Source organism: Cetorhinus maximus, chromosome 3, assembly GCF_964194155.1.
Source record: "Cetorhinus maximus chromosome 3, sCetMax3.hap1.1, whole genome shotgun sequence".
NCBI classification, from domain to species: Eukaryota; Metazoa; Chordata; class Chondrichthyes; order Lamniformes; family Cetorhinidae; genus Cetorhinus; species Cetorhinus maximus.
The window spans coordinates 68568807-68594726 of record NC_135881.1 but is presented as its reverse complement, the minus strand read 5'-3'; the positions used below and the strand labels follow the sequence as shown (position 1 = coordinate 68594726).

Here is a 25920-nt window from a genome sequence, read left to right as displayed (position 1 = left end):
AAAGCTAATGGGCACGTACACAAAAATGATTGGTGCATTGGCAGCCTTGCTACAGACTGTTGTCAATGCCAAGGAGCATGGATGTGTCTGGCTCCAACTTTGCACAGTGCTTCATCCAGAGTTTGGAACCTATCCTTTCCAGTGTGGAAATGGTAGCCAACTCCATGATAACATTTATGGGCCCAGCTGTGATGCAGCATCTGGTGGCCGATGTCTCAATTTCCTTTGCAGTACAGATAGAGGCCACCCTATAATGTTGCAGTGGAAGCTCAGGCTGTGGTCGTGAGACCCATGCTTGTTGCCATGCAAGCTCAGCTGCTCAGTCTCAGCAGTCCAGCAATCTGTGCTGAGGCACAGTCCCAGGTCAGTGGTAGAGGCTCCATGGTGTAAAACCTTCTGCACTCTCATAGCCACTACCAGGATTACCAGCATTCATCACCATGGTTCTGTGTGCATGGTTGTACACCAACTGCATGTTAAAGGAGTGGAACCCTTTGCAATTTCTGTGCATCTCATAGTTGAAATGTGGCATTAGCTGAACAACATGGGGAGGATCTTCTGGTCGGCGAGCAGGGGTGGTACCACGTAAAATGACGCGGGATGACGTCGGGCAGAACTCCTGATGCCACCCCGCATCATTTCCATTTTCAGGTCGGCGGGGGCGCAGCCGAATCAGCAGTGCGCCCGCCAACCTGTCAAGGGCCTATTGAGGCTATTTAAAAAGTACTTAACATCATTAATGGACCTGCCTGTCCAACCTTACAGTTGGCGGGCAGGCTGGGAGTCCTGGCGGGCTTAAGAAAAAGCATGAAACCTTATCCACTTGCGGGATGAGGTTTCATGAGGGTTTTTAAATATTTAAAAAAGGTTTCAGTAAAAGTGATGTGACAGTGTCACATGAGGGGACATGTCAGGGAAATTTTGATATCGTTTCTTTAACATTTTTAAATTTGGAGCCAATCTCCCTGAAGCAGCACTTAGCCTCAGGGAGATCAGTGCGTTCTTTCAAGCGCCTGCGCGAAAGAGCGCACTCCCGGCTGAGGGAATCCTCCTCCCACCCCCCCCCCCCCCCCCCCCCAACCACCCGCACAGGGAGCGCATAGCGCTTCCTGCGGATGTCATGCTGGGCAGGCCTTAATTGGCCCGCCCACGTAAAATGGTTGTGCGCCTCCAATTGGGGACGCTGATCGGAGGCGTGCCTGCCCGTGCCCGCTCCTGCACTTACCCCCAACGGGGGAAAATTTTTCCCCATGTGTGCAGTCAATGTCTTCCTGCACCATGGAGAATCCCTCTATTGAGCTACCCTGCTTGCTCTTTCTGCTTGTCACTTAGAGGGCTTCACTGACCTGCCTGATGCAGCTGTGCCAGCATTCCCAGTTCACCATGCAATGTCAGCTCCACATTCGTAGGATCCAGAGATATGGAAATTGAGGGTGATGATGACCTGCAGATATTGTTGGAGGAGGTGGCACAGCACAGTGACCACCTCCTTGATGAATTGTGTGGTCACTGCTCCTGGCTGAGAGGAGGTAAGAGAAGTTATCTTTGAATAACCTAGGTGGGTACAGCCTACTATTGAGAGCCTTCCCTCTCCTCCCTTTGCGCACAGTTTCTGTGCTGGCCGTGCTCCATATTCCCCGTAATTCTGCAACCCAACAAGGGCTGCAATTGTGGATGCCATGAGCAGGAGCAAGATTTCTGCTCAGAGCCCTTCAAGTTCCACCCAACTTGTTGCAAAGGTCCAGCACCACATCCTTCTGACTCCCAACAACTTGTTGAAAGTTCCTCCAACAACCCAGAACACAATACTTCCACTAACACTGTAGCAGCAGAAAAAGTCAAAAGCAGCTCACATGGGAGTTCCATGCTGATCTCCTTAAATAATGCCAGTGGTTCTGGGGGAGTCCTTCATGTGTTCAGAGGTGCATGTTTCAGAGGAAGGCGTTAATAGAATTTGTGAGGTCCAAAATAGCAGATCAGGCACTAACCCCAACTACCTGGCTACCCCCGACTCCCAACCAGGCCCCCACCACTTGACTACCCCCCACCCCATCTCTATTCCCTGACCACCCCCACCCTCTGACTGACACCCTCCCCAAAACGCCCATGTTCCCAACCCACCCACCACTCATCCTATATCCACCACCCCCACCCCACCCCCACCCCCTCCACCCCCCCCACCCCCCCACCCCCAGGCCACCCCAGTAGTTCAGGCATTTGACACTGGCTGACATCATGATCTGTCCACTCTACATGCTTTCAGTGCGTGTATGGTACACCTGTGTTTTCCCCCCATAATATGGCAAGCCATGCTGGAAGTGGCAGGGATCTGCTGCCATTTCTAGCCCTTCCAGGCCCTCATGGTGCTGAAACCAGCAGTGCTACAGAGCCCTTCAAGCCCAATTTTGCGGCCAAAGTATCTTTCAAATGATTAGGTGATGGCCCAGAACTTCCAAGGAGTGACAATCACAGTTGGATTGCCACTCCCTGCTCCTTTTTGCTTAAGGTCTGGAACTGCACATTTCTCGCCTGGACTTTCAGCCCAGGCCTAGTGAGAAACATGCAGCCCAGCAGCTCCTGAGTCCTTCTAGTGCAGGGTGGCAGCATCGGGGGAAGTGAAGGCGCAACCCCTTTTTTACAGCATTTGCTGCCATGATGCAGTAGGTTTAAAGGTCCCTGTGTTTAAATGTCACTTTTAGAAGCCAGGGAGAAGGTAAGTGTATAAGGAAGGGTCGGGGAGTGGGGTGGCCTGGGGGTGGGGGGGTGGGGGGGGTGGAGGGGGTGGGGGTGGGGTGGGGGTGGTGGATATAGGATGAGTGGTGGGTGGGTTGGGAACATGGGCGTTTTGGGGAGGGTGTCAGTCAGAGGGTGGGGGTGGTCAGGGAATAGAGATGGGGTGGGGGGTAGTCAAGTGGTGGGGGCCTGGTTGGGAGTCGGGGGTAGCCAGGTAGTTGGGGTTATTTGGGGTGGTGGGGTTAGCCAGGTGGTGGGTGGGTGAGGGGGTGGTAGTTAGGTCACGGTCGGAGTGTGTGTAGGTACTCAAGGGGGTGGGGTGGTGTCCAGTCAGATGGTTGGGGAGGATAGTTGGGGGTAGCAGGGTAGCCCGGTGGTGGGGGATAGTTGGGTGGTGATTGGGGTGGGGGAGTGGTGGGGTTTGGTCGGTAGGGGAGGGGTGATCGGTTGGTGGTCGAGGGCTGGGTGGGTAGTTGGGGATTGGGTGGTTGGGAGGGTGTTGCGGTGGTTGGGGTAGGGGGCGAAGCTGGGGTTGGTTGGGTGGTTAGTCGGGGAGTGGGGCGGTAATCAAGGGTCAGGTGTCTTGGGGTGTGGGGGTGCAGTTGGAGGTCGGGAGAATGGTCGGGGGGTCCAGTAGGGGGTCGAAGGGTCAGTTCAGTATCATAGTTACCCAGGAATTAGAAGTTGTTTTAATCCTTCTAACTTTTCCTGGGTAACTATTCTGCAAAGAGAGCTGGAACTCTCTGATTTAAAACAGAGTATCGGATGGTTTCTGATGCACCTTAATTGCCTATCAGAAGTTTAATTGCAATCCTTGCGTGGAGACTTCCTGGGGATCCCCCAGCACATCTTCTGGGGTACTTCGGGAGTACGGCCCCAGGAGATCGGAGGTGGGGGCTGTGGTTGGTTGAATTAATTCATATACACTCTACTTTGGTTTGCTTGTTGTTCGAGGTAATCAACTTACAGCAAAGTATTAAGGGAAAACTTGAATTTGGCACTGAAGTAAGCTGAGCCTGAATGAGTGCTCTGGAGAAGCATTCTGGAGAGAATTTATTTTGTGAAATGTGTGCATACAAATATAATTTAAATCAGGCACTGTATTACAAAGTCTGAGGTAACAAGGTGGTTGGAAAGGGTAATAATGTAGAGAACATGCTTCAGTTTTCATCTCTGTTTTCTTTTGGAAAAAAATAAGATTCCAAGTGCACATACTGAATTTCACCAAATCCTGCCTTTAGGGAGGGAGCATGTATTGATTGCACTGTAAACTGAATATGGAATTAAGGAGATAGTAACATTTTGTAACTGCCCCTTTGACTGCATGTAGGTATCTAGTTTGTTTAAGTGAAATTACAGAAAAATATGAGCACTTTTAGACTCAAGTTATGTAAGAGGCGCTCTGAATTTTCACCCCTGCCAGAAAAGACAATCACTTTTGAAGTATTTGCTCATAATTTGCTTTTTAGTCATATCTTTTAATCAGTGAATTTTAACAATTTATTTAAATATAGAAATACTACACTATAGAAGATCTGATATGTATGACATGTGACTGTCATGTGCCCCTTTAGGCCGAAGAATCCTGCAAGTGCAATGGCTGGAAGAACCCAAATCCCCCTCCAACTCCTCCGAGAATAAGCCTCCAGCAGACAGCAGTCAGTCTTACAGAACTGTGCCGGAGCTGTTGTCATACACTAGGTAAGCATAAAGCTTTCTCCCATCCACTTTCTGGCTAAGGATGAATAATGCAGTCTAATCTCTTGATTTAAAGTTGTTCAATTCAAATAATCTGAGAATTTCACTTTATCTATACTGCAGTTTATCAGTACCAATAGAAAGTCCCTTGCTACTTTGAGCCAGTTAATAGTATTTTCCAATGGGAAGCCATTGTAGTAATTGGAGCTGGTGTAGTAACTTTAAACTGAAAACACAAGAGTGGACAGTTGTACATTATTATTATTTAAAGTTGTATTGCACTTTATGTGCTTACAAAGTTGTTAGATTCGTGATTCAGGTGATATTGGTTTCCAAGTATTCCTTTAAAAATATATAAATATTTTAAAGTTAACTAAATCTTTGTTAGCACTTTAACACCAAATTTGCCAAATCTAACTTATTGCCTTAAGACCATTGCCCACAGATTTGTTTTCCTTAAAATTTCTTTGGTCCTTTCAGAAAGGCTGTCTCTTAAAGAAAAACAACTGAATTGTCATACAGGCAGAGTGTTAATACCCTGGGCAACAGCAACCATGATCTGATTTCACTTGGCATAATCTAGTACAAACAATGAACTAATTCTGCATATTAGTATTCAGTTGGTTTCAGAAGAGGAAACTTCAAGGGAATAAAGGACTTTAAACTAGTCAAAAGTAGTAGTCAAGAAAACCTCAGTTCAGAACAAATGGGGTACCTTCAAAGACATTTAGCTGAACGTACAAAATATATACATGCCAAGGACTAGTAAACACAAATGTGACCTGTGACTATCATGAGAAAAGGAATAGAAAATTATTAATATCAAAATGCACAAAATCAGGTGTATAATTTGCATTTTTTTAAACTGAAAATGTAAGAGGTTTAGTTGTACACATTACATTTCTACATTGGCTAACTTTGCTAAGGGGATATGGTCTCATTTTATAAGAGACATAATATGGCTCTCAAGATTTCATTTAGTTCTATATTTTGGAACTTTTTAAAAAAGTCTTGAGTGTCCGGTGGATGCCCAGGAAATGTGTGGAAATTGTAGCCTGTAGTAACATTATAAAAATGGGAAAAAAGTTAACTATGACTGAAATTGGGTGTATGTTTGCTGATGGTCTTTTAACTGAGCTGGATGAATTACTCAGCATAGCAAACTGCCTGAAAGAAGGACCCCATGCTGGCTTCAGTCACTCAGTTCTATTCAACTTGACGCTCATCATTCTGCATGGCAGGTTTCATCATCAAAGGAACACAACGCTTGTGTTGCTTTGTTTTTTCTTCTTGCAGTAGATGCTGTAAATTTTTGAATGCCAAATTACACCCAACATCTGAATTCCGGGAGCAATGGCCAGAAGGCGCGAGTAGTATTAACACCAATGAAGTAATAAAATATATTGGCACTATTTGAAGATGAATTTGTGGAAAGCTGGATAAACTCACTGGATAACACATTGATGATACATATTGTAGGAAAATAGGTTTTACAAAAAGGCCCCTGATAAAATGGTGGTGGGGGAAGGAAAAAGGAAGAATTGATGCACAGGTGTTATTTTTATATTGGAATTTCAAATGCCTTTCTCCATTTGTCAATATTTTATATTTCCTTTATATCTGTCAATCTTTTCAGTTGATTTTTTTTTACAATATCAACACTAATTTGCTTTTATTTTGCAGTGTTACTTGAATAGGGCAAATTTACAACACTATTCAGCTGTCTTTGTATCTGGACATTTTGCCATTTTTTTTTTCAGTGGACAGCTTGCTATTGTAACTACAACCCGACCCAAAAGTTGAAGACCTAGGTTGAAATTGCTGTTTCCTCTAACATTTTGATGGAATGAATCTTGATTTTTTTTTTGTTATTGTTTTTTCACAAACAAAGTCCTCATGATAACAGAATGCTTAATCTGGGATGGGAGAAGAAAGGCAGATAAAATTATCAGTAAAACCCACTCCTTTAAGACCCTCCAGAATCTCAAGTGCTAACAAGCACATAATCTTCATCTCTAACCTTGTTTGCATAATGAATAACCATTCTAAGTGCATACTTTGCTCATTTTACAAAGCCAACAGGCAACATTTGGGTGTAAGTCAAATTTAATGCTAAGAATCACACGGAGACAAACAGAATTTTAGAGTCAGGGAGTGTTAAAATATATCTCAGCCCACCAGCAACCTTTGTCAATGCATGGGACTGAGATGGCAGGCAAGGACACAAGGCAGGGGATACATAGAGGTGGCCATGAATGTTTAGATGACTGATTGTGGAGCCTAGATAGCTGCTGAAATTAAGTTGATGCTACATCAGATGCTTGCAAGGATTTTCCTCTTTATCTCTCAACAGCACCACCTCGTAGTTTAGCATGCAAGAAGGTCCATTAAATTTACAGGTCACACTGACTATTATCATATCTGCACATGCGTAAATTCTGTGCTGCATGGTAGGTGCTGGTATCCTTGAAACAAGTGGTAGATTTTGGCTTATTGCCCTCTTCTGATCTTACTTTGAAAAGGCCCATTCCCAGTTAGGCTTGCCAAAACCCACAGAAATGATGAGTGGCAGTTGGTAGGTGTGGCCAAACAGGCAGCACTGGATCCTACTCACCCTGGAATGCAAGTCTGTACAAATACTGTGATTGGAAGGCTTCTGTGGAGTTTTCCAGCCTAAGATTTAGACAGACGTTTTCTTCTCAAGGTGTGCCATTAAGAGGTCTGCTACCACAGCTCACATTGGAAGGCGGAGTTTTCTCCAACAGTGGCTGACAAAGCACTGTTGTAGGTGCGGTTGACAAGGCCGAGAGAACCTCGTGAGCAATTTGACCTGCCGGGCATCCTTAAATAGTTCCTCTTTTCCTCCAAATACTAAAAGATTCCCAATGGCAAACACTAGTGCCAGTAAATAGCAAAATAAATAAATAAATAATTGCACCTGACTAAATGCCAGCTGGGAACAAAAAACTACAAGGTGGGCCATTAAAAGATTTAATGCACTTACCTTGAAAATGAGTAGGCCTTTGAAATGCCCTCCTGCCTTCATACCTACCTGAGGCCTTATCTTCCGTCAGTTTTCAACTGGTGTGCTGGAGACCCAGTATCCAGAGTTCTCTGCAAGTTCTTCTTTTCCCCTTCTTTTGATACAGTAATGAAGCTCCCACCTGTTTCTGGCAGGAGATTCAGACATTCATCACAGGCCTGACAAATATTCAACTTTTAATAACTGAGTGGGAATCTAGCGATACTCAGTCCTGCCAGATTTTTGTTCCTTTTCCACCTTGCATCAGCCAAAATCAAGGTGGTTGTGATATGGCAAACACTGTCTATCTGTTTTATAACTAAATTTAATCTGCATTTTATTTCAATCACTTTCCATCTCTTTTTTTAGCTTTCAATGGTGGGATAGACTTAACGTTGCTGAATTTTTAGAATTGTTTGGACCTTTCCATTTATGTTTGTAAGCCAACTTGATTTAAAGTAACAGAATCATTTAGCAAGAAAATTGAGAGCTCCAGTGCGTTTGCTAAATGTGCTTCTAAATTGTGTGGCCAGGAAATGGTCAATCTGTTTACAACACTTGATTTTCCCGATCTGGTTGGTGGTCTTGTGATTTTTTTTAATGGGGTTGTGTGGGATTTGTAAACCCAATACTGTAATTTCTTTGTTTACCCAGAGGGAAGTGAAACCCTTTTAAAGTTGAAGTGCAAACCAAGAACAAACATTCTACTGTTGTGTTTTTCAGCTGATCACGTTTCCCATTTGGAAAATGTATCAGAAGAAGAAATGAATAGGCTACTTGGAATAGTACTAGATGTGGAGTACTTATTTACCTGTGTCCACAAAGAAGAAGATGCAGACACAAAGCAAGTTTATTTTTACCTGTTCAAAGTAAGTGAGATAGATAATTTTCCATTGTATCTTATTTTAAATCTTTGACAATTAAGTAGGTACCTAATTCTTTGAAATGTTTACTCAAATAACAATTATTGATTTTTAAAACGCTTCTGTACAAACTGTTAAATACCCTCTACTAAATAGAATTCACAGGGCTACTTGAAACCTAGCAACAGCTTTACCAACAGTACATGTTTGGTGGCTATTTATGTAAGATGTATTTAGTTGCTTCACCAGTCATTGCCAGGTTCCGCTGTGGCTTCAGGGGACCAAGAATCCATAAAAAGGCATTTTGAGACAAATTGCAATAGATATAATAAGTAGAAAATAGCATAGTTATCTACAGAATGTTTTAATGCATTTAATGGTGGCTAGTGCCAAAATTGGGAGAGCTGATATGTCTCATGGAATCATATCTTACAGAACATCACCATCCCTGGGTATGTCCTAACCCACCGGCAGGACAGACCCAGCAGAGGTGGCGGCACAGTCAGGAGGGAGTTGCCCTGGGAGTCCTCAACATTGACTTCGGACCCCATGAAGTCCCAAGGCATCAAATATGGGCAAAGAAACCTCCTGCTGATTACCATGTACTGTCTCCCTCAGCTGATGAATAAGTACTCCTCCATGTTGAACACCACTTGGAGGAAGCACTGAAGGTGGCAATGGCGCACATTGTACTCTGGGTGGGGGACTTCAATGTCCATCACCAAGAGTGGCCTGGTAGCACCACTACTGACTGAGCTGGCTGAGTTCTAAGTGACATAGCTGTTAGACTGGGTCTGCGGCAGGTGGTGAGAGAACCAGCAAGAGGGAGAAACATACTTGACCTCATCCTCACCAACCTGCCTGCCGCAGATGCATCTCTCCATGACAGTAACGGTAGTAGTGACCACAGCACATTCGTTGTGGGGACAAAGTCCTGCCATCACGTTGAGGATACCCTCCATCATGTTGTGTGGCACTACCACCGTGCTAAATGGGATAGATTTCAAACAGATCTAGCAATTCAAGACTGGGCACCAATGAAATGCTGTGGGCCATCAGCAGCTGCAGAATTGTACTCGAACACAATCTGTAACGTCATGGCCTGGCACATTCCCCACTCTACCATCACCATCAAGCCAGGGGATCAACCTTGGTTCAATGAGAAGTGCAGGAGGGCATGCCAGGAGCAGCACCAGGCATACCAAAATTGAGGTGTCGACCTGGTGAAGCTATACAGGACTACTTGCATGCCAAGCAGCATAAGCAGCAAGTGATAGACAGAGCTAAGCGATCCCACAACCAACGGATCAAATCTAAGCTCTGCATTCCTGCCACATCCAGTCGTGAGTGGCGGTGGACAATTAAACAACTCACTGGAGGAGGAGGCTCCACAAATATCCCCATCCTCAATGATGGAGGAGCCCAGCACATCAGTGCAAAAGATAAGGCTGAAGCATTTGCTACAATGTTCAGCCAGAAGTGCCGAGTGGATGATCCATCTTGGACTCTTCCGGAGGTCCCCAGCATCACAGATGTCAGTCTTCAGCCAATTCTATTCACTCCATGTGATATCAAGAAATGGCTGAAGGCACTAGATACTGCAATGGCTATGGCCCCTGATAATATTTGGCAATAGTACTGTGCTCCAGAACTTGCCGTGTCCCTAGCCAAGCTGTTCCTGTACAGCTACAAACTGGCATCTACCTGGCTATGTGGAAAATTGCCCAGGTATGCCCTGTACTCAAAAAGCAGGACAAATCCAACCTGACCAATTACTGCCCCATCAGTCTACTATCGATCATCATTAAAGAAATGGAAGGGGCCAGCAACAGTGCTATCAAGGGGCACTTGCTTAGCAATGACCTGCTCACTGATGCCCAGTTTGGATTCCGCCAGGGAAACTCAGCTCCTGACCTCATTACAGCCTTGGTTCAAAAATGGACAAAAGAGCTGAACTCCCGAGGTGAGGTGAGAGTGACTGCCCTTGATATCAAGGCCGTATTTGACTGTGTGGCATCAAGGAGCCCTAGCAAAATTGGAGTCAATGAGAATCAGGGGGAAAACTCTCCGCTGGTTAGAGTCATACCTAGCACAAAGAAAGATGGCTGTGGTTGTTGGAGTCAGTTATCTAAGCTCCAGGACATCACTGCAGGAATTCCTCCAGCCACCTTCAGCTGCTTCATCAGTGACCTTCCTTCCATCATAAGGTCAGAAGTGGGGATGTTCGCTGATGATTGCACAATGTTCAGCACCATTCACAACTCCTCAGATACTGAAGCAGTCCATATCCAAATGCAGCAAGACATGGACAGTATCCAGGCTTCGGCTGACAAATGGCAAGTAACATTCGCGCCACAGAAATGTCAGGCAATGACAATCTCCAACAAGAGAGAATCCAACCATTGCCCCTTGATGTTCAATGGCATTACCATCACTGAATCCTGCACTATCAACATCCTGGGGGTTACCATTGACCAGAAACTGAACTGGACTAGCCATATAAATACTGTGGCTACAAGAGCAGGTTGAGGCTAGGAATCCTGTGATGAGTAACTCACTTCCTGACTCCCCAAAGCCTGTCCACCATCTACAAGGCACAAGTCAGGAGTGTGATGGAATACTGCCCCCTTGACTGGATGAGTGCAGCTCCCGCAGCACTCAAGAAGCTTGACACTGTCCAGGACAAAACAGCCCGCTTGATTGGCACAACATCCACAAACATTCACTCCCTCCGCCACTAACTCACAATAGCTGCAGTGTATACCATTTACAAGATGCACTGCAGGAATTCACCAAGGCTCCTTCGACATCACTTTCCAAATCTATGACCACTACTATCTGGAAGGACAAGGGCAGCAGATGGATGGGAACACCACCACCTGGAAGTTCCCCTCCAAGCCACTTACCACCCTGACTTGGAAATATATCGCCGTTGCTTCACTGTTGCTGGGTCAAAATCCTGGAACTCCCTTCCTAACGGCATTGCGGGTGTACCTAAACCACATGGACTACAGCGATTCAGGAAGGCAGCTCACCACCACCTTTTCAGGGGTGAGAAATAAATGCTGGCCCAGCCATCGAAGCCCACACCTCGTGAATGAATAAAAAAAAAAATCTGCCATACATAGCTCAAATTTAATGTTCGTGCACATTGGTTAGTGTTGCCACTTTGGCTGCAATCTGGACACGAATTGCATTCAAAATTGCACCAGCTTTCCGAAATGAATTTCACTCAAACTCATTTGCATATCACAATGTAATATCTTCAATGAACCAACACCATCAAGCAGTGTTTCAGAACATAATTTTTTTTTTAATTGCGTGAAAAGATATTCCTTGACATATTAGGCCAGAGGGGCCAGGTGTGGAATTAAATTAGGCCTGCCGCCCCTGAATGCAGATTTGAGGTGGCCACAAGGGCTGCCAAGTGCCAGCATGGGCTGTTTAAAAGGGCTAACTCAGTTCTCTGGGACTTTGCCCCAGTTATTTTGTTAAATATAAATATTTAAATATCTATTACAGCCTTTACTATAGTTAAAAAAAACTCTCCCATGAAAGCCCACTCAAAACTTTAAAAAAATATTTCAAGTATTTAATCCCTTGTGAAAACAAAGAAAACGAAGAGACTTGTCTTCATAACCCTACACCAAAGTCCTTTAAAAACCTCTGACCCGTCAATCAAACTATAATCTTTCGACTCCCCTGCTCAGATAATTGTAGCTTGTGGAAAGCAGCCAAACGTTAATAATGGTATAAATACAAAATACTGCCGATGTTGGAGATCAGAAATAAAAACAGTAAGTGCTGTAAAACTTCAGCAGGTCTGGAGAGAGAGAAACAGAGTTAACGTTTCGAGTCCAATATGACTTCTTTAGAACTTCAGTTAACTTTAGATGATACCAGAAATGTTGAGTTTTTCCAGCACTTTCTGCTGGACAGATTTTTTTAAACTCTCAGGGTTGGCAATATAAATAACTTCACAGCTTGACAGTTCTACAGATCCTCCCCACCCATCATGAGCCATTACACCTCCTTCATAAATTCATAACTTCCACACTGCAGGATAAGGCCCTTGCCTTGAAAATGGGGTCTGCTTGAACTCAGCACTTGAATTCAAATGGCCCTGTTGAGTTCATATTTCCCTCATCTGTGAATTATGCACTTCCCCCTTTCCCCTACCGGTGAAAATGGGATCTTTCAGAAATGGGGGCGGGACTTCCAGACCCAGATCCCATCCACCATTTTCAAAGGTCCATGGAGCCTCCGTTGCTCTGTGAAAATCCAGCCCACTGCTGTTGCAGTTTTATTCATAAAGCTGAAAAATGTCTTATCACAAAAAAGAAGTTTCTTAAAGTTTTTTTAATCAGAGCCCACCATCAGTGAGCAACCCAATTTTAAATAACTTAAAAACATTTTAAAAAACTATACAGGACCTTTTATTTTCATTGGTGTACGGTGGTCAGCTTCTTAGTAAATCAAATATATTTTTGATATCTAAACACTTTTGAAAGGTCTATTAGTGTTCTCATGCCTAAAATACACTTAATCTGAAGACTACCTCAAAGGCCCACAGATGGACGCAATTAGTGAAAGCCCGACAGGGTGATTAATTCACTCTGGGGCTGTGGCCGCTTTTGTGGGTGGAGGTGGCTTTCAGTGTGAAAAATCATGGAAGCCATTGGGTAGCTGTTTATTAAACCAGTGGAAAAGATTGCGGGAACATAATTTGCATTGGGTGTAATTTGCAGTTAAAATTCCTCAATTCTTTGCTCTAGTTTGGTCAATTATGGGCAATTTGTGGGCGAAAAATAGTGCAATCTAGCAAAAACTGCAGGCCCATGTGTTTAGAATGCACGTCATGTGTTTTTATATATGTATGTATATATATATATATATATAATAGAATCTCGTGTATGGCTGACCATGAAGTGTCTTTTACACTACTGTTTCTGAATACACAGACTTATGTGGGAGTACTGTTCTACAGGTTGTTTATGTACTCCTGTAGGCTGTTCATATGTGTTTCACCAGTGAAAATCAGCAGACAATTGAAATATGGTGACCTCTGTAGCAAAACTTTATTCTATCCACTTCAGTATCTCTATACACGCACATATTTGCACGAAAGATCTTTGGATAGTAATCAAGAGTGGGAACCTTCACTGACTCTTCCTTTTGTTTGTATGGGAAGAGGTGGAGGCATTGGACTAAATAGAGTATTTTTTGATTTAAAAATAAGTTGCAATACAGTATTTATCTGATAACTGTTATGGACAGGAGAGAGGGAGGCAAACTGCACTGATTCCTTCTCACCACCATTATGATTAACTCAGAAGGTTAGTTTATTTCACATTCAAAACTTCCCACTCCACTACACACACAAACACACAGAGTACAGGGTGTGGGGGGGGCGGGGGGTGGTGGGGGGGGGGGATGCGGATGGGAAAAAGAAGTTTTACAGTACAAGAACTACAGAAATGAATATTACTTCACGTCATTTTCAGAGTCCAAAGTCAGAGGTCAATGAGGAATTCTTTCCTGTAGGAGTTCGAATTCAGCTGGCTGAAGACAGGAGTTGTAGGGTTCACTTTGCAGTTGGTGCAGTTACTGCAGATGAAGTGGGTTCACAGAGACCTTGCCGGTTCTGCAGGTGATGGTAGGAAATCTTTCAGCAGAGACAGGTTTGGAGGAGTTAAGAGATGGTAACTGAGTGCTTGCTCAGCTAGGCAGTTGGAGACCTTTCCAGTTGGATGTTAAAACAGCAGACTTAGGATTTCTCAGTTCTCAAAGGCATATAGAGATTTCAAAATGGTCACTCGAGTCATGTGGCCTTCTTTCTCCACAATGACTTCAAAAGGTGTGTTTATCCAGTGTCTGGAACTGGCTTTGATTTCAGGATTATAAATTTCCCAGCCATTAGATGTTGAAAGAGTTACCATCCATATTGAGGGTCTGGTTTTAGGAAGCCATTGTCTAGGCGGACACTCTGACTCTGCTAAAAGGGTGAGCTTGTCAAATGCAAATGACATCCCTTGGTCACATTTTGAAATGGGCCTGGACAGTCCCAAGTGTGAGATGAGTCTGTTTACAGCCCTGCAGGAATAATGAGTTTCAATGTGTGAGTCTCCTGGATTCGCGATTACAAGGGGTCCGTACAGTGAGGTGTGAGATTCCACTAGCTGAGAAAAAAATTCTTTTGCTCTGTAACTCCTGGTGGTAGTTCCCAGGACAAAGGGCTAACCCTGTGATCATGTGACTTGTAGCAGCACCTTTTTTGGTTCAGCAGCCAGCCACTTTCTTTTAAAATGGCAAAAGAATAAAGTTCTGGATTCCTTTTCATGTCCCAGGGACCAACCTATTTATTGAAAACTACAAGTTTTTTTTTAAGCTTTTATGTAACTTTTGAGTTGTATCTTTCTGTTTTCAACTTGATTTAGCAATTCACCCTGTTACACACCACCACACAATCCCCCCTCCCTCTCTAGCCAGGAACCCCTTGCTGAGAAGGGAGTTCCATATCTTTCTGTGAGTCTGCTTTCAGTATTCCTGTACATTGCATCTGATGAACGTACCCTGATGGGAATTGGGGGTAAAAACTCATTACATGTAATGTATTCCATAGAGTCACAATTCTTCGTCACCCTTTTGGTGTGTGTTTGGGTGTGTATGTAGCTAAATCATATTAAAGAATCTCATGTTTGTGTGCATTTCCTGTCAACATTTTCCATCAAATTTTATATGCACATTTATCATGGCAATAGCATATGTAAATTGTCATAATGTAATTATGCTCTCCTCTTACCAGACATACGCAGCAGCACCACCAGTAGTAGTGTGTAATTAACGTAGAAAATAGGAGCAGGATTAGGTCATTCAGCCCTTCGAGTCTGCTCCACCATTCAGTCTGATCATGGCTGATCCTTTACCTCAACACCGTACACCCGCACTCACCCCATACCCCTTGATGCTTTAGAGTTTAGAAATCTTCTTAAATATATTCAGTGACTTGGTCTCTGCAGCCTTCTGGAGTAGGTTAACCACCCTCTGCGTGAAGAAATTCCTCCTCATCTCAGTCCTAAATGGCCTACCCTGTGTCCTGAGACTGTGACCCCTTGTTCTCGACCCCCCCAGTCAGAGGAAACACCACCCTGCATCCAGTCTGTCCAGCCTTTTCAGAATTTTATATGCTTCATTGGGACCCCTTCACATTCTTCTAAACTCCCATTAATACAAGCCTAGTCGACCCAATCTCTCCTTATATAACAATCCTGCCATCCCAGGAATCAGTCTGTTGAACCTTCGATGTACTTCCTCTATGGCAAGTAAAGAGACCAAAATTGCTCACAAAATCCCAGGGATGGTCTCACCAAGGCCCTGTACAGCTGCAGTAAGACATCCTTGCTCCTGTACTCAAGTCCTCTTGCGATGAAGGCCAACATACCATCTGCCTTTTTAACTGCTTGCTGCACCTGCATGCTTGCTTTCAGTGATTGGTGTACAAGGACACCCAGGTCCCTTCGTACATCAACATTTCCCAATCTTTCACCATTTAAATAATACTCTGCCATTCTGTTTTTCCTACTGAAGTGGATAACTTCACACTTATCCACGTTATACTGCATCTGCCATGTATGTGCCCACTCACTCAACTTGTCTGAAATGCCTTGAAGCCCCTTCACATCTCCTCACCACTCCCACTCCCACCAAGTTTCGTGTCGTCAGCAAACTTGGAAATATTACATTTGGTTCCCTCATCCAAATCATGGATATATATTGTGCATAGCTGGGGCCCAAGCACTGATCCCTCTGGTACCCTACTAGTCACCACCTGCTACTCCGACCAATTCTCAATCCATGCCAGTATATTACTCCAAATCCCATGTGCTCTAATTTTGCACACTAACCTCTTATGTGGGACTTTATCGAAAGTTTTCTGAAAATCCAAATACACCACATCCACTGGTTCTCCCTTATCTATTCTGCTAGTTATTTCCTCAAAAAAACGTCAGTATGTTTGTCAAACATGATTTCCCTTTCATAAATCCATGTTGACTTTGTCTAATCCCATTGATATTTTCTAAGTATCCTGTTATCGCATCCTTTATAATAGACTCTAGCACTTTCCCTACTACTGATGTTAGGCTAACTGGTCTGTAATTCCCTGTTTTCTCCATCCTTTTTTAAATAGTGGGGTTTCATTTGCCACCTTCCAATCTGCCAGGACTGTTCCAGAATCTACAGAATTTTGGAAGATGATAACCAACGTATCCACGATTTCCCTGGCCCCCTCCTTTAATACCCTGGGATGTAGATTATCAGTTTGACATGTTTACAGGAAAGCTTTCCATTATGACTGGGGAAATAGGAACTTACATTATGAAAAAAAAACATAAGGAGAGCTTGTATGTCTTCAAATTGGGAACTGAAATGAGTCTGCATAGCCTGGCCCAATATCCTCTGCCCTTTAACCCCACTTCACCTAAAAACTATTTGCCTAGACTTCTCTTGTGCAATGCCACAGATTGAATACTGTATGTCTGCATATTATTTAATATATAGATAAAAGCAGAATACTGCAGGTGCTAGAGATCTGAAATAAAAATTGAAAGTGCTGCAAAAACTCAAATAAGCATACATTATAAGGTTTGGCTGAAAATAACATAATACAGAAGAAAGAAAATTATTTGATTGATAGCTCAGGCTCTCTGATCTCTGTGATCAATTTACATAAGTAAGTGGTTTGAAGTGTTTACAGTTTTTCAAACTTCAGAAGGCCTTTTTGTTCATAGGAGAAAGTGATCAATGGAGTACATTTTTCAGTGCTTTTTTTTAGACATCCCATTTTACATTGTAATGTTCAGTGGCTGTAGAAAGTGTACAATGAGTCTATGGACACGGAAATGACAGAGCCTGGCATAGGAGTCATAAAGGGACATAGGGGACAGGTGGAAGGGCAGAGCTTGGCATATAGGCCATGAGGGGACATAGGAGGCGGGTGGCAGGACAGAGCTTACCATAGGGAGCATGAGGGGCCTGAGGGGGTTGGTGGAATGGTAGAGCTTGGCATGGGGCATAAGGAGATATAGGGGTTAGGTGAAAGGGCAGAGCTTGAGATAGGGGGCCTGAGGGGTGGGTGGGTGGGGGGGTGTAACAGCATAGGAGGCATGAGGAGACATAGGGACTGGATAGAAGGGCAGAGCCTGGCATAGGAAGCATGAGGGGTCTGACGGAGTGGGGAGGTACTGTGAAGGAGGCATGGGGAGTGTTTTGAGGGCGAAAGGGGTGTGAGGGAGGGCCTTTGTTTTTTTTTCACTGGGACAAAGTCCCACAGTACTGAGACAGACCATTCAAACAGCCCAGGCAGCCCGTGTGGCTGTCTGCACACTTCTTCCCGTGTTGGCTGGCCTGACTCCCTCTCACACTCAGATCCCGCCTCAGCCTCCTGAGGCAGGCGGGCCAAACCAGGAATTTTCCCAACTCCCCCTCCCCGTCTCGAGGATGAAAATCCAGGCTTAAGCATCTATACTCTTACCTCTAAGGTGTTGCAAAAATCTGGTTCACAATTCATATGTTTTAAAAATATAACTTTTAGTTTTAGGAATTAAAATTTTAGCTGTAGAAAAATGGGGGCATCTGCTTGAGAAACTAGTAAAAACAACTCTGAAGTAAATCCAACACAAACAAGCAGTCAATGTCCAAATGCAGCAAGACCTGGACATTATCCAGGCTTGGGCTGACAAGAGGCAAGCAACATTCGCCCCATACAAGTGCCAGGCAATGACCATCTCCAACAAGAGAAAATCCAACCATTGCCTCTTGACATTCAATGGCATTACCATTGCTGAATCCCCCACTGTCAACATCCTGGGGTTTACCATTAACCAGAAACTGAACTGGACTAGCCATATAAATACTGTGGCTACAAGAGCAGGTCAGAGGCTCGGACTCCTGCTGCAGGTAACTCACCTCCTGACTCCCCCAAAGCCTGCCCACCGTCTACAAGGCAGGAACGTGTTGGAATACACTGCACTTGCCTGGATGAGTGCAGCTCCAACAACACTCAAGAAGCTTGACACCATCCAGGACAAAGCAACCCACTTGATTGGCACCCCATCCACAAACATTCACTACCGCCTCCACCGATGCACAGTAGCAACAGTGTGTATGTACCATCTACCAGATGCACTGCAGGAATTCACCAAGGCTCCTTAGACAGCCCCTTCCAAACCCACGACCAGTACCACCTAGAAGGACAAGGGCAGTGAACAAATGGGTACATCTCCACCTGGAAGTTCCCCTCCAAGCCACTCACCATCCTAACTTGAAAATATATTGCCATTCCTCCTCTGTCACTGGGTCAAAATCCCGGAACTCCCTCCCTAACAGCACTGTGTGTGTACCCACACCACACGGACTGTAGCGGTTCAAGAAGGCAGCTCACCACCACCTCCTCAAGGACAATTAGCTGTGGACAATGAATGCTGGCCTTACCAGCAACGCTCATGTCCCATGAACAAACAAAAACAAGCCTGGGTATATTGAACTTAAAAGGTAGTCTGTGTTTATCATTCAACAGTGAATGATCCATCTGTAAGCTATAGTGGACCCAGGGAGTCTGGACAAAGGCTTTTTGAACTCCATTAGTAATATAAATTATTCATATAGGTTACAGAATCAAAGAATAGCATGTAAGGTAAAATGATTTGCTAATGTTTCTGTTTGGGAGCATCCAAGAGCATGCCATGTCACCATGAGACAGGATGTGGAGGTAGAAGGTTCTTTTGTTTAATTTATCTGTGTGTGTTTGCTGACAGAAGCAAGCAGTTCAGTTTGGCAACAGATAGAGCCAGTTTCAGATTTGGTCGACTGTAGGCTGCAACTTAGTGAGTGGGGAGAACCAAAGGAAAGGAATGTTAGACAGGCATGCATTTAAACAGAGAAAATGCTAACTTTATCATTCACCTCATGGAATGCAGATGGGAGCTTGAGCTCAGTTTGGAATTCATGATGGGGGGAAAGAAGCTGGAAGATTTTCCTAGTTTGAAGCTAGAGGAAGAAATCCACAGTGTTCCTCACAGAGCTTTGTGGCATATTGCAGTCAGCTTGAATAGTTAGCTTGGAAAGAGATGTACAGAAACTGTTGGAGCGGATTGGGAAATAGCATTTTATGTATGTCCAAAGCCAGGACAAGGAACTGAAGAGTTCACAGTAAAGAAACTTGTGGGAGTAGCTTTGCCTAAAGCTAATGCAAGGATCAGCATAAATCTTGTACTTTGGAAAAAGCTACAATACTGAGGAAAATTAAAGTAAATTTGGGAGGGCAGTGGCATGCTTTCGGGTTCGTCCAAGGTGAAAGGTGAATGAACCTTCAAGGTTTTGTAAGATAACAGAACTCTGAGTTCATAGCATAAGTATTATAAGCTATAGAGTTAACTTAATTATGTTTACTTTGTTTAATTTTTACATATAATAAAGTTTGCTTTTGTTTTAAAAAAAAGCGAAATCTTGTGACATAATTCTGTCAGTTAATTATTGGCTATTTGGTTTTCTCTTTAAATGTTTATGATCTCTAACACGATCATAAAAAATTTTACCATTAAAATTGCATTTCACTCCTCCCAGTGGGTTGAATAATACTGTGATGACGGTGGGGCGTTGGAGGTGGGTAGGAGGTTAGTGGTGAGGTAGTTGTGCAGACAGCTCACCCGCCCCCACCAGAAGCAAAGTCAGCATGGAGCCAACCCATTCCATGCTGACCTGCCCTACAGCCATAATGTACTGCGGGCGGGCTTAACAAGGGCCAAATGGGACCCCCCCCCCCACAACCCTCACAGGGGAGGAAGCCCCGCCCCTTGGGGCGGCTGGCGAATCCATTTGGCCAGCAGCTCCATTAGTCCCTATAGCCGCAAGGGGGCGGTGCAACAAGAAGATGGAGAAGGCCCAATGGACCCCTGGAACAGGTAAGTCTTGGACAGGGAGGGATTTAAGGCTGCGGGGGGATTGGGAAGAAAGGGGGTTCCATCTTAGTGGGGGCCTGCCCCCGATCTACAAAGGGCAGCCCCTGAAGATTGAACCCCCCTTCCTCCCCACCCCTTTGAAGAAGGTACTTAAAAAATTGGGCTGCCTGCTCCCGCCTGACTGCTCATGCCAAATGTTTTATGCCGTGACAGTGTATTATCAGGATCAACTGCTGCTAACAAGCCTAATTGACCCTTGATAACCTATCTAAGTATGGTGGATGGGCTGCTGATTTTGGGGCCTGTCCGCTCCCTGTAATTTAGGAGTGACCTTGTGAGTGGACTGGAAGATGGGGTGGGCACCCGCCCTATTTTACATGCCACCCCCCACCAGAAACACACTTGGTGGGGGCACGTAAGTGCAGCCCACTGTTGTACCCTGTGCTCAGTCACCCAGATTTGTTGCTGTAGGTGGTATTGCAGTTATTTTAAGATTTCAATTATTTAATTATTTTTTCTTTTCTGCCTCAAGCCAATCTTTATCTATAATTGCTTTATTTTACTTATGCTGCCACCCCTGTTGAGGTCTAGTGAAGAACTGGCTGCGAATAGCGAGACAAAGGAAATGAGGGTTGCACAAGAGAAAAGAGTTGGAACAATGCAGAGTTCCAGAGGATTGGAGAGCTAAAGATGGCTACCAGGCTGGAGAGGGCAAGATCATAAAGCAATTTAAACATGAAGATGAAAACTTGAAATTTTGATGTGCTAGGGGACCGGGAGTTGATATAGGTCAGTGAACACGGAAATAATGAGTGAGTGGCTCTTGACACAAGTTGTGATGTAGACAGGCCAGCTTTGAATGATTTGAAGTTTATGGAGGTGGAAAAGGGGAAGGTGGCTAGAAAAATTTCAGAATAGTGAATCTGGAGGTGAAAGAGACAAGGATTGGCAATTCAGCTACAAATGGACTGATGCAGAGGTAGATCCTGGTGAGATGGCCCCCTTTTGCTAACTGAGTTTTAATTGTTTTTCAACATTGAACCGGCAATCATGTTTTGAAAGCACTCATTGCACTTGACTTTGTAAGCACAATGACCGCTTTTAAAGCTAAACTGATGACTGTGCTATTCTGTCCTGGGAAACTGGCCAAGACCAAGCAGCAGACCTGGTGGAACAACAGGTATAAACACAGAAAGCCATGAAAGAGTGTGAGGAGACAATGGTAAACAATGAATGGTGAAAAAAGAGGGCACAGAAGAGCAGCAGGCAGAAGGATTTAGGGATGGGAATGACAAGGGAAAAGTAGAGGGCGGAATCGTTCCAGATTTGCACTAAGTGCAGTAACGGGCAGGAAAAGGAATATTTTACTCGCTGGCCGCAATGGCACGTTTTCGCATCATATGGTCTCAATCCCATCTCATTAATCATGCATTCCCAGGAAACACGCTGTTTCGCTGGTGGGATGCCTCCGGATCACCGGCCATGCCGTCACCTCACGCCAGGTGCCATATTTAAAGTGCATCTGTGTGCACACCTGTCAGTGTTTCCAACCCAGGACTGCCACTCAGAAGACATGACCCCAAAAGGCAAGAAGACTGCAGCCCCCTCTCTGATTTAGTGACGCGTCCCTGGAACACCTTTTAGACGTCGTGGAGGCCCGCTGCAGTGTCATCTACCCCCGGTCTGGGCAAAGACCAGCAAGCAAGACATTGGCAACGGTGGTCAGTGCCAATGCCCTGAAAAAGAGGACAGCCACCTAGTGTAGAAAGAAGATGAATGGTTTCACGGGTTTTGCCAGGGTAAGTCACTTTTCTCAGCACTGTTAACTCACACACTCACAAGTCCATCACATATCCACAGGGGTCTCACAAGGGACAACACCACTAACACTCACACTCACCCTCACATCTCCATCAGGCTCATATCCACTGGAGCTCGTGTCCTCATCCCGTCCATGTCTCCGCTGACCACACAAACATTCCACACAGTGCCATGTGTCCTGATCACATTCTCTCCAACTGTTTTCATGCAGGAGAAGCTGGCTCACAGCAACAGGGAGAGTCCCAGACCGGGTTGGGGGTGTGGAGTGGCCCACATTAGGCCCCTCACTTATTTTGAGGAGCGTGCGATCGCGCTGACTGGTGAGGATGTGGACTGTGCCTGTGGCAGCGGTGAGGTCGGTGGCAAACACCCAGGTGAGGATCCTGCACCAGATCATCCCTCTCTCAACACAACTATGAGTGCTCCCTCTTCTGTCTTTGACTCTGCTGCCATGCACTAATCATTTCTACTTTGGTTCACAGGGAGCTCTGCCAAGCGACCGACACCCCCAGCCAGCCAGCCCCTCAGCTTCATCAGGTCCTCACCTCCAGCCAGAGGATACCTCCTCCATTGAAGAGCTGGAAATAAGCAGCTGGAAAACACATCACAGCAGTTACCCACACTCTCCACGAGTGCAGAGACACACACCTCAGTGGGACCTAGATGGAGAGCAGGCTTAGGTTCACAATCTGAGGGTCGCCACATGGACACGTGTCGGCAGCAGGAGGAGACAGGTTCAGCTGAGCTCCCTGGCACTCAGAGGACTGCTGGGGAAGAAGCATCTGTGAGGTCTGAGTCAGATGACGAGCCTCTGGATTTGGCCCTCCAACTCATTGTGGAGAGTCAGCAGAAGGCAGGGAAACATGCAGTGCTGTTAGAAGCCCCCAACAGGGTGTCACGTGAGCTGGAGGAGTGTGTCTGCCTGCTCTCTGATGAAGTGGTGCCCATATGTGCGCATATGGAGGGCTCCATTGGAAGGATGGCAGACGCCATGGAGACCCAGGTCCAGCAGAATGCGGAGATGTGTGCAGACCCGCACTCCATCACAGTAGCCATGGGTGAGTTCCTGCAGTGGCAACGTGAGAGGGAAACGGGGCACCTCGATGTCCCCCCTAGTGCTCCTTCCCCTCAAGGTGTCAGGCCAGGGCCCTCAGGCACCTGAAGGGAGGAGGAGCGGCAGCTGGACATCCCTGGGTCATCCACTCAGGAATCTCAGAGGCTGTCCTCTCCCTCCAAGTCCCCTTTGCTTGTGACCCCCTCAACCTAGTCCTCTGTCACCGCAGAACGGGCAGCTGGCCCAGCCAAAGCAAGCCGGGTCCTTCAAGGCCTCGGCTCTCCAGAGGACCCAAACCAATGTCATCAGAGGCAAGAGGGCCAACCATTCCACAGGTTGTCTCCAACCTTCCTGTGGATGTCAGGGCAGCACCTAGAAGAAGTGGTAGTCCTAGAAAAATTAAGAATTTCTGATCACAAGTGGTTGTATGGGTGAACACATTTTGCCCCTTTATAATCTGAAAATATATTCACTTTCATTGAATAATGTGTAATGGTGTCTTTCAGCTTCATTTCCAGGCTTTGCGAGTCCTCCCCTATATCCCCCCCCCACCAATAGCAGTTCAGCTGCACGCAGCCAGATCACGAGTGACTCTGGAGGGATAGGGGTGTGTGTGTGAGGGGGCAGGGCCTTTCGGAGCCTCGTGCAAGCATTCTCTCACACACACAGATCCTTCCTGTATCACACTCATCTCAATGTCCGGAGCATTTTCAATGCTTCCTGCTGGGGTTCTTTTTCAGTTGTCCATCTGAGCTGATCTGCATCTCCACCCACCCACTGATCGCGCTTCAATGCAGCACCTTGTTTATGCCCAACACTAGACTCCTTTCACTTTTGATTTTGCAAAATGGTACTGGTGGAGAATCTCTTAGCTCCCCGATCCTTTCCCCCATCACTCTCGACCCCCCAGCATCACCTTCCATCTCCCCACCTTCACCCACCATCCAGAACCCTTTACTTTCTGGGATGTCCAGATGAACGTGTACATTCCCTACCTTCCTGAGAATCCCACCCCCGACCACATTGATTCCCTGACCTCCTCCTTCACAACCCAGGCTCCGTGTCTGCCTTCGTGTCCCCACCAACCACCTTCGCCGTCCCTTCTACCACATTCGTCGCACGCTCACCCTTCCACCCTACTGGCTCACTCTGCCCTCTCTCATACTCACATTCCCTCCTAACACACCCACCCTCATTTCGCTCCCCAGGAGGCAGTCATTGACTCCACAGACCCCTCCCTTGCATATTGACCCAGACATCCCCTCCCCCGCTTACTCCTTCCTCCTCCCGAACTGCTTCCCCCACTTACTCCTTCCTCCCCCTGAACTCCTTACACCCTCTGAACTCCTTTCCTTCCACCTACCTCCCGAGTTGTCGTGTTCTCCCCCGTTACACCTTCCCCCCATCCCCTTCCACCCCCCCAACCTCAGCCCCCCTCCCAACATCACCACCCCGACACCATCTGTGCCCTCCCTCTAAACCTCATCCAGCAACCCTGCCCCCGGAAGACCTTCCTCTTGCAGTCAAACCTAGACCTTCCTCTCCCACTGTAGTTACTCTGTTACTCATTTTGGAGCTTTGGTCATTCGTGTGTGGCAGTATTTGTTACCCACATTTAATATTTTATTTATGAGCTCCTTCAAAATACTTCCTTGAAAATTTGCTATTCATGGACCATGTACTCATGACTGTTACCACACAGTTTGTACACAAGTTATTGTCCTTTGGTAATACTTTTTACTGGGGGAGGCAGTGGCATTGTCACTGGATTGGTAACCCAGAAACCCAGGGTAATGCACCGGGAACTCAGGTTTGAATCCTACCCCGGCAGATGGTGAAATTTGAATTCAACAAAAATCTGGAATTAAAAGCCAAATGATAACCACAAAACCATTGTCCATTGTTGATTGTCTTAAAAAAAACCCATCTGGTTCACTAATATCCTTTAGGAAAGGAAATGGGTGAGATGAGGTTTCCTGAAGGTTTAATAAAATCTATAAATATTTTTTGAACAATTCATAAATATGCCCCCTCATTATTTTTATCTTTCTTTATTTAAAGGTTTCAATATGAACTTAATCTGCCTGAGGCACGGAGCTGCCTCAGGGAGATTTCTACGCTCGCATGTGTGAAAGAGTGCAGGCCCCGACTCTGCCTCCTCCCCCCGCCTGCAAAGATAGTGCTGAATGTTACCGGCTTTAATTGGCCCGCCCACGTAAAATGGCAGTCAGGAGCTGATCACAGGAAAATTCTCCCCCATGTCCCAGACACCACCATCACCATCCCTGGGTCTGTCTTGTCCAAGCAGAGGTGGTGGCACAGTGGTATATAGTTGGGAGGGAGTTGCCCTGGGTGCCCTTAACATTGTCTCCGACCTTCATGAAGTCTCATGACATCATGTCAAACATGGGAAAGGAAACCTCCTGCTGATTACCACGAACCTCCACCACTCCCCCCCCTCTATCCATATTGAGGATACCCTCCATCGTGTTGTGTGGCACCACTACTGTGCTAAATGGGATAGATTTCGAACAGCTCTAGCAACTCAAGACTGGGTAACCATGCAGCGCTGTGGGCCATCAGCAGCAGAATTGTATTCAACCACAATCTGTAACCTCATAGCCTGGCATATCCCCCACTCTACCATTCCACCAAACCAGGGAATCAACCCTGGTTCAATGAAGAGTGCAGGAGGGCATGCCAGGAGCAGCACCAGGCATACCCAAACGTGAGGCGATAACCTGGTGAAGCTACAACACAGACTACTTGCAT

The 25920-nt window shown here is 45.6% G+C and overlaps 1 protein-coding gene across 2 annotated transcripts in view; it reads left to right on the top strand.

Annotated features, from left to right (window-relative positions):
- The window catches only part of kat2b (K(lysine) acetyltransferase 2B), a 104081-nt gene that overhangs the window by 3982 nt on the left and 74179 nt on the right, over window positions 1-25920 (top strand). For both annotated transcript variants that reach the window (XM_078538507.1, XM_078538508.1), the window contains exons 2-3: window positions 4308-4434; window positions 8177-8322. In XM_078538507.1, the coding sequence (XP_078394633.1) occupies window positions 4308-4434; window positions 8177-8322 (273 nt within the window). The remainder of the gene's footprint in view (window positions 1-4307; window positions 4435-8176; window positions 8323-25920) is intronic.